Source organism: Pinus tabuliformis, chromosome 4_1 (genome assembly GCF_031772625.1).
Source record: "Pinus tabuliformis cultivar Carrire ecotype Pingquan chromosome 4_1, CPIR1, whole genome shotgun sequence".
In the NCBI taxonomy this organism is placed as follows: domain Eukaryota; kingdom Viridiplantae; phylum Streptophyta; class Pinopsida; order Pinales; family Pinaceae; genus Pinus; species Pinus tabuliformis.
In genome coordinates, this window is record NC_142303.1 from 37530371 (window position 1) to 37544739 (window position 14369).

At 40.1% G+C, this 14369-nt stretch overlaps 1 protein-coding gene across 1 annotated transcript; it reads left to right on the forward strand.

Moving 5' to 3' along the window:
- The first annotated feature begins 2743 nt into the window (after positions 1-2743).
- On the forward strand, positions 2744-5017 carry LOC149174064 (putative LRR receptor-like serine/threonine-protein kinase At3g47570). Its single transcript, XM_089422523.1, has 2 exons — positions 2744-4419; positions 4530-5017. Exons 1-2 carry the CDS (start codon positions 2961-2963, stop codon positions 4976-4978), a joined length of 1908 nt encoding a protein of 635 aa, XP_089278649.1. The 5' UTR covers positions 2744-2960; the 3' UTR covers positions 4979-5017.
- Positions 5018-14369: the final 9352 nt, after the last annotated feature.

Here is a 14369-nt window from a genome sequence, read left to right on the forward strand (position 1 = left end):
AAAATTTCTCCTTAACATTTGTAGCTTTGATGTCTTGACTTTTTCCATGCCTTGGTAGGCTGTCTAGAGGGTGTCCCATGCTTGCTTGGACTTCATTGCTGCTGCAACCCTTGGGAAAATACTTTCATGAACTGCTTGGAAAATATAAAATAGGACTTTTGAATCCTTCTTCCTGTTGTCCCTTAACACATATTTTTCTTGTTGAGATAAGGCATTGTATGATGTTGCATCTGTTGGTTCTTGAAAACCATTCTCCACCAAATCCCAAATGTCTTAGAAGAAAACAGGACGTTCATTGCAATAGCCCAATAATCGTAATTTTTGCCATTAAACTGAGTTATTTGAGGACTAGTCAAGCTTGTGCTTGATGTTGCCATTTCTGAGCATAAAAAAAAAACTTTCTACTTGTTGGTAAATATGCTAAAAACAGTCTGCCCTCAAAACAATTCTTATTGCTAGTAAAAACACTTATTGTTACACTAACAATATTTAACCCCCTCTCATACCATGTTAGAAATACCATGTTAGAAATATTTAGAAAATTTAATTTTCGCAGAGGGGCAGAGAGTTATGATTTTCGCGAAGCTACTTTCACGCAACTAGCTTCCCACACCACGGAGCTGATTTCACCCAGCTACCTTCGTGCATGTGGAGCTATTTCATAGACTTGGATTTGGCGGACCTGGATTTCGCAAAGCTATTACACAGACTCAAAGATAAACAATATAAGGTTGGAGCAACACAATAAAAACTTAGTATTGAATTCTAAAACATGAAAATACATTCATATGAGGTTGAAGCTCATTCACCAAGTAAAAACAAAAATTTCATGCGAAATAACACACAGTAAAATACAATAACTGTTGTTTTCACGTGCCCACCAAAATTTGTTCCATGATTTTCTTCTTACAGACTTGCACTCTTTTTTTTTTCCAACTCTCTTACTCTCTAACCTGTCAAAATGAATTTTTACATTCATATTTAACTCAACATACAATTTTACATTTAATTCATGAGAGAGCGAAATTAATATGATGTTGTTGTTGAGTGTGATCAAAATCACGCATGTGTTTCTGGAGTTTGGGCAATAGTCTCTAAATGAATGCTTGTCCATATATTGACTGCTTTAAATTCCTTGCCGAATGGCTCAAGTCTGGCTTCAGTCCTTCCATCTTCAAAGAGAGACGCACCCTGCAAAAATACGTCACAAGTATGGCTGCTATTAGGCTGTTTATTGCAGTGGTTGGGATTATTATTTCCAACAGGGTTTATAATATTAATCTGTTGAGTTTATAATATTATTGGACCTTCGGTTTATTAATCTCTATTAATATAATTAATATTATTAATATACTATATTATTTATATATGGGTCAATATTATTAACATTGTGATTATGGGTCATACGTTTGAATGACTTACTTAACGCAGTTGAATCCCAAAAATGATATCTAATATAATGCACTGCGTAAATCCCCCATACTTAACATTGTGATTATAATCTAAGTATATATAAAGAATATTGATAGTTATATTAATATGTTAATAAATGTATATTAATCATTAGGATAATGGTGAGAAATAAATAAGTAATATTAGTAATAACTGTATACTATTATTATATTATGTTAATTTTGTTATTGTTGAATATATAAATGTTTTTATATATACATATATATAAAGGTTGTTACTATTTATATAATTATTAATAAGTATGAATAGTCATTTTCTAATAAGCAAATTAACACTATACATCTAATAATTATTAATGTAATTGATAAATGTCTAGAAAACTATAAAATTACTTTTAATTGATTTTCCAAAAAGCAATCTTTTTGCTCACTACTTCTGAGAATGCTTTTTAATTTATTCAGACTTCAAAAAGACGGCGAGATTTAATTAATCAAAGTGAAGTCTTTCTTTTTGAGTGCGGTCTTTCTTTTTTAAAATTAGCAGCGGAGAAAATCTCGGAAAGATTTTTGATAATGCAAGGACGGTCTTTTCGTCACCTAATTTAGTGATATTCTTTCTTACCATCATTGTTTATAAGTCAGTGCCTACTTTATTCAAACTTCCACACAACTTTATTCCAAGTTCGAAGTTACAAATGTATCACAATTTGGTTTTCTGAAGCATTGTGATTGTTGTGTTTCAGAGAAGGAAATGATTGGTGTTACGTCCCTTCTCTTTTCTGGTGCTGCCACCTACTCCTCTTTTGTCTTTTCCACACCCATCGCCCATTTCCCTCACCATCCTCCTCGTCTCACCAATGCTTCCGATCAACACGCTCTGCTTGCATTCAAGTCTGCAATCACATATGATCCCTACCAGTCCTTAGCCACGTCTTGGATGCCAAATGTTTCGTTCTGCGAGTGGACGTCCCTTCTCTTTTCTCAATCCTTTCTTGTCTTTTCCACACCCATCGCCCATTTCCCTCACCATCCTCCTCGTCTCATTTCCGAATGTTTCGTTCTGCGAGTGGAATTGTGTAGCAAGAAGACCGCCCAGTTAAAGCAACTCTATTTGAGTACTAATCAGCTAAGTGGCAGCGTTCCTTCATCCTTCTTCCATTGTACCAAGTTGCAATTGATTGACTTAGGACAGAACCAGCTCAGCAGAATAGTGCCTATGGAGTTGGGTAAATTGACACATCTCCAGCGGCTTTACTTGGGCCGCAATTACTTTATTAGCGGCAACATCTCCAGCGGCTTGAGTTGAGCGACAATTACCTTATTAGTAGTAACTGTTCCGATCTACAATTTTTAGACTTATCTGAGAATAACTTCACTGGGCAATTGTAGTTTTCTATAGGCCACCTCTCTACAAAACTCCACTACTTAGACTTGGGTTTGAACGACTTAGCTGGAGAAATACCTCCTGCTATTGGAAATTTAAGTAGCTTAATATTCCTTGGTTTATATGGTAATTCTTTTACCGGGTCAATCCCATCTTCAGTTGGTATGCTTCAGAAGTTGGAGAGGTTATATATGGATTCCAATAATTTACAAGGGAACATCCCAATGGAAATTGGGCAGCTAAAGGGTTTAGGTCTCTTATATCTTTTTGGAAACAATTTGTCTAGAAAAATCCCTGATTTTGTGGCCAACCACCAACAATTAAGATATTTAGATCTTAATCATAACCAGTTATCAGGAAACATACCTGCAAGTGTAGGGAAATGTGTGAACTTACTAGAGCTAGATCTATCGTACAACAAGCTTAGTGGGCACATACCTCCAGAGGTTTCAGGCCTTGCAAATTTAGCCTTCTATTTCAACTTGTCAAACAATTTATTACATGGCCATTTGCCTTTAGAACTAGGAAAGTTCAATAAGCTTCAAGCTATAGATATTTCTTCAAATCAAATAATTGGCTACATTCCAAGTAGCCTTGGAAGCTGCCAAGAAGTAGAATATCTGAATCTTTCTCATAATGCACTTGAAGGTCCAATTCCAGTGTCAATCAGTGAACTTCTAAGTCTTCAAGACCTAGATCTCTCCTCCAACAATTTGTCAGGGGGAATACCCGTATCACTAGCAAATCTCACATTGCTCCACCACTTGAATTTTTCTTTCAACAAGCTATCAGGAGAAGTCCCTAAAGGTGGAGTTTTCAAAAAGATTGGCGCCACAACATTTATGGGAAATCTTGGTCTATGTGGACCTTGGGTAAATCTACCACCATGCTATGCTCATAAACATAAAAGTGTTTCGAATCTCAAAAGAGTTATCATACCTGTTGTTGTTGTAGCAATTGTTGTATTGTGTTTGTTTCTTGCAATCTTGTGGAGACGGAATTGCAGGAGAAATATTCAGAGAGAGATTGGTCCATCATTAAATGTGGGGCATCGAAGAATCTCCTATGCGGAGCTCGCCATTGCAACAAATGAATTTAGTGATGCAAACTTGTTAGGAATTGGTAGTTTTGGAAAAGTGTACAAAGGAATTTTGAATGATGGCACAATGGTTGCTGTCAAGCTACTCAATCTACAAAATGAAGGGGCTCAAAAGAGTTTCGATAAAGAGTGCAAAGTTTTGGGTAGAGTTAGACACCGAAATTTGATTCGGGTCATAACTTGTTATTTAGATCTCCAAATCAAAGCTTTGATATTTCCATTAATGCCAAATGGAAGCTTAGAAAAGTGGTTATATCCCGATGATGGAGAACAAAGTGGTTTGAATTTGATTCAAAGGTTGAATATAGCAATAGATGTCGCCCAAGGCATGACATATCTCCATCACCATTGTTTTGTGCAAGTGATTCATTGTGATTTGAAACCCAACAATGTGTTGTTGGGTGAAGATATGACTGCATATTTAATAGACTTTGGCATTGCTACTCTATGTTTTGCAAATAATGAATATGGGGATATCACTTCCATAAATGCACTCAAAGGATCTACAGGCTACATTCCTCCAGGTATTATTTAAACTACATACCATATTTTAATTAATCTTGTGATTTTTTTTTCTAAATCTTTATTAACCATTGTGAATTAAAAACCTTAAGATGATGATCTATGAATGCAGAATATGGAGTGGGTGGACAAGTCACAACAAATGGTGATGTTTATAGTTATGGAATAGTGCTATTGGAAATGCTCACTGGAAAGAAGCCCACCCACGACATGTTTGTAGAAGGAATGAACTTGCAAAAATGGGTGGGTAGCAGTTTTCCAAACCGACTAATGGATGTGGTGGACTTGGGTTTACTAAGGAGGACGGCTAGTTGTATTGAGGAAGATAATAATCTCAGTTGTCTTAGTTCATTAATAAATGTGGGATTGCTTTGCACAAATGAATCCCCTGAAGTACGACCTACTATGATGGTCATTCTAGGCATGCTGCAAAACATCAAAGACACTTTTTTGAGCCCTAGTGCCATTCCCAAATTGCAATCAAATATAACACATTTATTGGGTAGTACAAGCACTACTCTCAACAACATTTGTGAAGGTCAAAGTTCTTCAACATCTTGATTGCTGCTATGTAACAGATCTCAGATCTCATTTATGACATAGGAGGTATGGACTGTGAAGGAGATTTGGTTCTCCTTAATTGACTGTGTGTGGTTTCAATGTTTTTCGCCACTATTATGGCAGGGACGAGGCCATGGACAGCCGTAGGGGCACCAGGACTGGTGTTGTAACTGAATCTTGTAAGCCTGAAATTTCAAAACTTCTCTTAGACAAACTTGTATTAAAAAAAAATTCACTTGCAAAAACCTGCTTGTCAGCTTAATATAAACCTGCACTGTGTAGTCTGTCCAACTGTAGGTTGTCAATATTTCTGGTCATTTCAAATTGGGTCGGTATACTTCTATTGAAGCTGTAGGTACAGTTGTAGAGACTGCTTTCTTGACTGAGATTTCAAACAAGGATCATAACATTATTGATGAACTTCATGTCATGGAAAATGAAGCATTTTAAAAAAACGCAGATTTATTCAGACAGCGAGTTTTAAATGAACATTCTGAACAAATGGAGTAGGAATTTAAAAACCCGCGACATGGGTTTTTTTTTGCAGAGCGATCCCAATTGTCTTCATACCGGGCAGATTCGAAAAATTGCACACCATTTGAGGGATTTTGCTGGTTCTTCCAATAGGCGATACAGAAGCCAAACGTAAAGTGATTTGGAAATGAAGCCAGAAAAGGATTTCGATGCTAAAAGGAAAACCTCATGGGAATAAGCATATTTTCGATCTCACCTTTATTTTCCGCGGCAATGCATGCTACAGGTGACATATAAAAAAATTGCAGACTTTCTCCAAGGCCGCGAATTGAACAGAGGAAGGGAATACTTCTAGTTCTCTGTCGAAAACCATCATGATCAACTCAAGGAGATGACAATTGAGTGGGTGTTCCATTTCCTCTTCTAAAGCTAAAATCTGCCAGAGTGTGTTTCAAGCCAAAATCCAGAGATCTTGGGACTCTGTTTGAAGCCAAAATTGTCTGCTCAACAATACTATTTCAATGTTAATATTCAAGTCGGTCTTGCGGAATTTGGGCAATTGTTACATAAGATGCTACAGGTTGTAAAGCCTTCCTCGAACTATGATCACAATGCATGTACATTTTTTTTGGGAGAGGATGAGGTTTCAAAGATGAAGATGTAACAAAAATGGTGATTGTTGTTAAATGTGAAGTCGAGTTGAAATTTTCTGTGTCACTTTGCTGTGCTTACGCCGAAAGTTATGGCTGTTTGCAGCCGAACCTACTACACATAAATTTTACATCTAGCTAAGTCTTATTCATAAATTTTACATCTAGCTAAGTCTTATTCTTATTCTTATCAGCTCTATGCTCATCTATAAAGCAAGCCCAAGGCCAGGCCTTTCAGTAATGAAAAACTTATATTGTGTGTTCTCCATTCTTATTTGTGATCTCTGTCTTGTTCTCCATTTGTCTGTGCTCCTCTGCTGTGTCTCTCTGTGCTTCTACCTCTGATCTCATGAACTGGTATCAGAGCTAACATAATGGCTGTGAGGGATCGAACCCTGTCCACAAAACTTTCTGTCTGCTGGCTTCCACAGGGTAATTCCCGGTATTCTTCTAATTTCACCCACCTGTAAGGAACAGTTGACACCCCTCTTTCCAATTCAGGGAAGGGATGTACCTCTGGTCTCGGATGTCGCTGTCTATGATTCTGTCCTGGAAACTTTTCCATCACGGGGGCGCAGAGTCTACCAAGGGCGCAGAGTCCACCAAGTGTCAGAGGCTATTCGCAATGGCTCCTGGCCGAGCATTGGGAATTAGGGACCGCAGACGACTGTGAAGAGCTGGAATAAGATTGTTTATTAGAGAGTCGTTCATGATAATGGAACGCGAAATTGAGGCGACAAGCCTTAAATTTTAGAGCTCGAGAACAATTGATCGGTACCTCGAGAGCCATTTGGATTCCTTTTAAGTTATTAAGGGTTCTTTTAACTTGTATTAAGGAAGTGGAAAATGTCGTTTTTTTAAAGAAGTTTGGAATTTTAACAAAAAGAAGAGAAAAAATTATTTAAATAAATAAATAAAGGAAAAAAGTCATAGCTTAAATCTATTTTACTCGTGAATTTATCAAGCTCTGAGAGGTATCAAATTTTTTGAGGTGCAAATTTCTTTTTTGAGTTAAAAATTGACGAAAGGTTTGCACCTCAAGAGATTTGATCCCTCTCAAAGTTTATAGATTCGGGGTTAAGAAGGATCTAGATGGGTTTAGTAGTGTGGCCATACAAAATTTGTTGAACATATAATCATTTTGATCATTTTAAGTATGTTAAATATGTCTAATAATAATTTGGTCAATTTAACTTTAACTTTGCTTAGTTACCTCAGTTTTTTGAGATGAGAGAGACTTTTAATAACTTGAATGATAAAATAAAAATTTAAAGTGCAAAGTGACAATGTAACAATGTTGAATCATAGAAAATGTGAATAATAAGAATATAGTGATTTACAAACAATCTTCATTTTTGATCAATCTGAAACTATTTTCTTTTACTATTCTTATTGTCACACCTATTAGTTATTCTCTATTACTGTGTTTGAATGCAAAGTGATTAACAATGTTGAATGATGGAAAATGAAAATAATAAGAATGTAGCCAATTACAAATAGTTTACAGTTTTAAGAAGAAGACATTTCAGGTAAGTGAACATTTTATGTAGGATGAAAAATCAAGTATTGTGTTTATCGTTGAATTGTTGTAACAAAGAAGTCAATTCACGCCATGAATAATGTTTATGTGCACACACAATGAGAGAGAGTTTGTATGTTTTGGGGGTGAGATAGAGATATAGATGGAGGGGGGGAGAGAAGGAAGAAGAGAGAGGCAAATACAGGGAGGGATGAAGAGATATAGATATTGAGAGAGTGTGTGTATGTTTGGGGGGTGAGATAAAGAGATAAAGGAGAGGCAATGGGAGATATAGATATAGATGGAGGGGGAAGAGACGTGCTTACACTGAAATCAATGCGCACTATTAATCTAATTACTTTGAAATTAATGTACATCATACATCTAGTTGCATCAAATCATAAATAAACATCTACACTGAAATCAATGCACCTAGTGCAAACAATCAAATAGGATTAGATATCAACATCTACACTAAAATCAATGCATTTAGTGCAAGCAATCAAAGAGGATTATGAAATCAATATCTACATTGAAACCAATGAATCTAGTGCAATGAATCAAATAGGAGTAGAAATCAACATCATCACTCAAATTAATGCATCTAGTGTAAGGTATTAAATAGGATTAGAAATCGACATCTACATTGAAATCAATGCATCTAGTGCAAGCAATCATATAGGATTATAAATCAATATCTACACTAAAACCAATGCATCCAGTGCAAGTAATCGAATAGGAGTAGAAATCAACATCTACAGTGAAATCAATGCATTTAGTATAAGGTATTAAATAGGATTAGAAATCAACATCTACACTAAAATCAATGCATATAGGGCAAACGATCAAATATGATTAGAAATCAATATCTACATTGAAACCAATGCATCTAGTGCAAGCAAACAAATAGGAATATAAATCAACATCTACACTGAAATCAATGCAAATTCTATGTTTATCTCCCTCCCTCTCTCCTTCTCTTTCTCCCCCTCCCTCTCTACCCCGTCTCTCTCTCCCCACCTCTCCCTCCCTTTCTTTATCTTTCTCTTCTTCCCTCTCCCCTGCTCCATCTATATCGATATCTCCCTCCATCTCTTTGTATTTGTCTCTCTATCTCAACCCCATAAACACATGTCACGTTATCTCTCTCTCTCCCTCCCTCCCTTTCTTTGTCTCTCTCTTCTTCCCTCTTGACCCCTCCATTTATATCTCTATATCCCTTTGTCTCTCCTTCTTTATCTCTCTATATTATTCCGCATACACTCTTTCTCTATCCATATCTATCTATCTATGTATCTCTCCCTCTTCTTCTCCCTCTCTATCTCTTCTCTCTCTCTCTCTCTCAGCCCCCAAACATACACACTCTCTCTCCATATCTATCTATCTATCTCTATCTCTCTCCCTCCCTCTTCCTCTCTCTCTCTCCCTCTCTCTCTCTCTCTTCCCCTTTTAGTTTGCACTCTTGTCTCCTTGATCTCTTTTGGTTGTTACCCTTGGATCTTAGTCCCATGGGATCTCCTTTATTGACCATTTGGTTCTAGGGTGGTACTACTTGGAAAACCCTAACTTTGGGTGCGTGGTCCCGCTCCTTTGCCCGCACATACTACTCCCTTTCCATTCACTATACCCCCATTCATCATTTCTTCCACCTCGGTCCACATTCCCATTTTGGGTCCACACAGGGTTAGCCTCCCTCTCCCCTTGCTCCCACCTTAATTCAGGCCGAAAATGATGCCACAGAGGTTGAAGCAACTAAAAAAGAAGAAAAAGCATAATTGGCCACATTTAACAGGAAATTGTACCACAAAATGCAAAAGATGGCCAACACAAAAATAGTTAGCACATCGGAAAAAAACAACACATGAGCCCTACCCCATCCATGGCCATCACCCTGGTTCCATAGGCCCTAGATGAGCCTCCTCTATCATTCAGGAACCCATGATTGTCCCAACCCCTGGAGGGAAATGAACCGCCTTGCCTCAAAGGGGGTAATCGCTGCTATATTATACACATCATGCTCTTGTCCTTTGAGCCCCAGACAGTTAATTAAAGAAAATTCATAAAAGGTAAAAGGAATATAAAGAAGGGTGCAAAAATCAAGGTCGGGGCACCTCATGTACCATGACTACTCCCTCTTATACATTATATACCAGGTATGGGCTTCCCCTTATCTAGCTACCCCTATGCCCCATTATGTGGCCCAAGGCTGCCCCTCTCATTCGCTATTCCATATCACCTATTTGTCACTTGCCACCCCCATTAGAAGGATGTACCTTGGACATACTATCCCCTCTAAGGGCTGAAACCATGTAATAAGGTACTTGGCTAACCCCCTTTGGAGCTTGGAGACACTAGCACATGCCAAAGGCCACTACAAAAGGGCATGCCATTATGAAGTGCCCACTTTTCTATCCATGATTTGTAAGCTCTTTTACCTGATTATTCTAATGACTGATTGTATTGGAAGCCTAGGGGATACATCAGATCTTATGCAGGATTGCTGGTGGTTTCCATTTGGGTTTGGCTTCCCTATATGGGATCCTGACCCCCAAAGGTCCACATTGGCACATGTAGGGTGTGCATAGAGATCCATGGGCCTCCATAGCAACAAACAACACTCCACAGATCTTCATGGATGTTCACAGACTACTAACGATCCATTTTTGGGATGATGGTGACATGATTGGTACACTATGCCCAACAGCCCCCACGGGAGCCCCACACTCTTGGTAGGTATCCCAACACTTGTACGATGTTATGGTAGCATTCATTCCACCACTTGGACCATTGTGGAGGATCTACAGGCATCTCCGATTCATATGGAGACCCATGGAGTCATTGATGTGTCTTTAGACCCACTGAGAGCACGACATGTCTTCTACTTGGAAAACAAGGGACCACCCCCTTGCCCATCATATTATGAGGAATTTATTCCTCAATATGGCACTTAAAGATGTTATTAAGCCTTTGGAGGGCCCTACGACATGCACACATCATTATTTGCCCCTTGTGTTGGGCATGGAATCCCCCCCCAGCATGTTTTGGGGCTCAAAGCCCAAGTTTTGAGGAATATTATTGTAAAGCTCCGCAAAATTGTGGGTGCGGAGCGCGGATTGTATGTTAGAGTCATAGGGCCGTCCACCCTAAGTTTTGAATGTAGTGTCGGCCTACCCATGGTCCGCAAACCATGGGATTGTATAAATAGAGCGAGGCTCTAAGTTGTAAAGTAGAGAAGAAAATAAGAATTGAATGAATGGATGGAATCTGATGGTTAGTGAAGTGTAGAGGAAAAGTCTAAGTGTCTTGGGTCGTAGTAGTAGGAAGAGGCTCTGCAGCTGAATGCGCAGAGTCCTAGTAGAGTCCACAGCTGAGTGCGCGGACCCCTGCAGCTGAGTGCGCAGGGTAGAGTCAAGTCTGTAACTGAAGGAAGAGAATAATACAGAGAAGTTCTGTTACCAATTTTGTGTATCTGTTCTAAGTTATTACATGTTTTATGTTACTTGCAATTATATTGTTTAGTTATTGCGCACACTCGTATTGTGAATATTGTTAAGTATAACTGAAAGCATACAAGTAAGTTAAGTAAATCAACTAATATCGGACAGTGAGTAGGGACTTGGGTAATAACACTGTTCGGCCCCTGAATAGGGCTGCGCGAAGGCAACATCTCAGGCTCCAAGGTACGAGTAAGTGCGCTTAGCGACGTGCGCGTTGGATCGAACCGTGGACCACTTGAAATCATCATACATCCCCAGGGTAAGTGCGCTTAGCGACGTGCGCACTGGATCAAACCGTGGACCACTTGAAATCATCATACATCCCTAGGGTACGGAAACTTGGTTCTAGCACCCTCCCATACTACTTCGGGTGAGACCTTAGTCTGCACTCCACAGACTGTTGCCGAAAGGGCCAGTAGTACCGAGATTTGTTTGGCTAAATCACTTCTGAACCTGGGTTAGGCCCCACTAAGCCAACAAATGGTTTCGTTGCCGGGACTGGGATCTGCATAAGGGATGTCTGATGTCGTGTCACTAGAATTCGACCACGAAAGAAATTGAAAAGAGTTCGCGGTGCAGGAAAATAGAAATCCGCAAGTATCAAAGGAACAATGGTTAGAGCGCTATGTGTATACGGAAATCCACGAGATTTTCTTTGCATCCTTCCCTTCTGAGTTGTATTAGTGGATCGCAAAGCTAGCAGACATTTAAGGGAGGTGTAGGCTCGACAAACCAATTGTGTGGACTCCGGAATTGGTGTGCAGACTAGACGCATTGGAAGATAAGATCGCACGCGCTATGGACCATTGGCTTGATCGGATTATAGGAGGGTTCATCACCGAGTTTGCGATAGACACATCAATCAGCTACATCGAGGCAGAATGACGTTTCCTCAAAGGAACGCGAGATAAGTACATTAAATCTTTGAATACCTGGATTAAAATGCTACTGTGCGAAAAGCGGGTTATGCAAATAAATTAAGGTTTGGGACTACGCAAAGTGGGAAGATCTACAGAAACGGAAGTAGCAAAGAATTATAGACTAGTCCCTTGATTTCACCCTCGCGAGAGAGTGAGGAGGAGCTCGCGAAAGTTTCTCCAAGAAGCGCCATCAGTCTGATAAGGCAGCGAATTCCGCGCATACCACCCCCACCTACACTACCACCGGTTTTACCATCATCACTTCCATCTCCGCCCACACCACCTCCGCCGCCCACCCAATTCAGTATGGTGACTACAATAAAATTACCGGTATTCAAAGGAGTAGGAAATGAAGATCCAGACCAATTTTGGTTCATGGTAAAGGTAGTATAGGAAGCGCACAGAGTCGCGGATGACAACATATTGAAGGCAACACTGGTGAGCATGTTGTAGGACCACGCACTGATGTGGTACATTAAAGACTCTAATAACAATCTAAATGTAGGGATCACAGAAATCCAAGCTGTGCTGAATAGGGAGTTTAGCAAGCCAAAATCGGAGACACAATCGATTAGTGGGTTCAAGGAGATTGCGATGCTTCCAGGCGAGACTCCCTGGGAACTGGATCAGAGGTTGAAGGGAATGATTCACAAAGCCAACATGACCTTGACGGATGCATAGCACTGCGCATGGTTTGTAGCATCCCTAACGTCGCATCTGAGGATGGCGCTATCGTAGCAGAAGTTATCCACCCAGGCCGAAGCATTGGAGATTGCAATGAGACTACACGAAACCCCTATACAAGATCCTGGCCTAGGAGTTCAACAAATCCATGCACAACTGAAAAAATTATGTCTGGAAATGCAGAGTCTAAAACAGGACAGGACAACTCGCCCCGAGGTGTGTGAGGAGGTATGGTGCATCAAATGTAAGGGATAGGGACATGACAAAGATCACTGTCTAGGCTTCGCGACCTATTTGGCGGTAGGAGGGCCGATGCCATTAAGACCAGAGGCACAAGCAGGGCCGAGCACGGCGCCTGCATTATGGTGTGCGATCTGTCAAATAGGAGGAAAACATGCTACCGACAATTGTCATCTCTTACAGAAGTATACGCAGACGTCCCAAAAATTGTTCTATAATTTTTGTAGGTCGGTAGGCCATGATGAGCGCACCTGCAGAAGTTATGAGCTAATGATGGATCAAACCCCTACCTATAGGGTGCAGATTGAAACACGAGCCCTCGACCAAAATGCAGGAATGGTGCGCGCTCGATTTCAGGGGTGCAGCCAAGGTCGACGTGGAATGGACCCAGGAAGAGGTCGCAGACAGCTGATTTGTTACAATTGCGGAGGGTCGCGACACTATGCTCGTGATTGTAAAAATCTGACAAGAGCACCATGTTTATATTTTACTCAGTTCGACCATGAGATAGAGGATTTCCCTACCTTGAGAGCGAAGTTGCGCGATAAGGGAATAATCCAGCCTCCCCCAACTCAGAATCTACAAATGATGAGGGCTGAGCCATGCGAAGAGGATCTGAATGTGAACATTGTGCTTCGGAGCAGTATCACAACAAGAGATGACAAAGGTAAGTAGCCTAAAGAAAGTGCGTGGGTTCACAAGGCTCCTATAAAGGAACCTAAATTTGATTTGGAGTGCGCGAAGGAGACATTCATGGAAGCTAAGAAGAGCTTCATGGAGGCCTCCACTTCGGGTAGTAAGGATCAACTAGAACTAGATATGGATCCTTCAATGCTCACTACCTTTTTGGAGACATGTATGAAGCTGTTGCATGACAGCAGGGCTGTGAAGGGACTGCAGGAACTTATCACTAGGTGTGCTGGGTCAGGAGAGCCATGCGTAGTACAAAAGCTCGGAAAACATATATCGCGAACAGGAAGGGAAATGAGGTTGACTGCACAAATCGGAGAGTATGAAATGGATCAAGTAATTCTGGATCTAGGATCGGACACGAATGTACTACCAAAGCAGACATGGGAATGCATGGGCAGGCCCGTGTTGCAATGGTCTCCTATTCAATTGCAAATGGCGAACCAACAGAAGATCTTACCCATGGGAAGATTGCAAGGAGTAACGGTCGATATTGAAGGCGCGAGCGCGCTGGCAGATTTCGAAGTGATAGATATTGTTGACGATAGCAATCCCTATCCCACGCTACTAGGCATAGATTGGGCCACTGATATGGACGGAGTCATAAACCTGAAGAAGCGCAAAATGGTTTTTGAAAAAAAAGTCACTACACGTAGTAGTACCGCTAGATCCTGCCGAAGGAGTGCGATATACAGAACCGGTGCGCGACGAAAATAG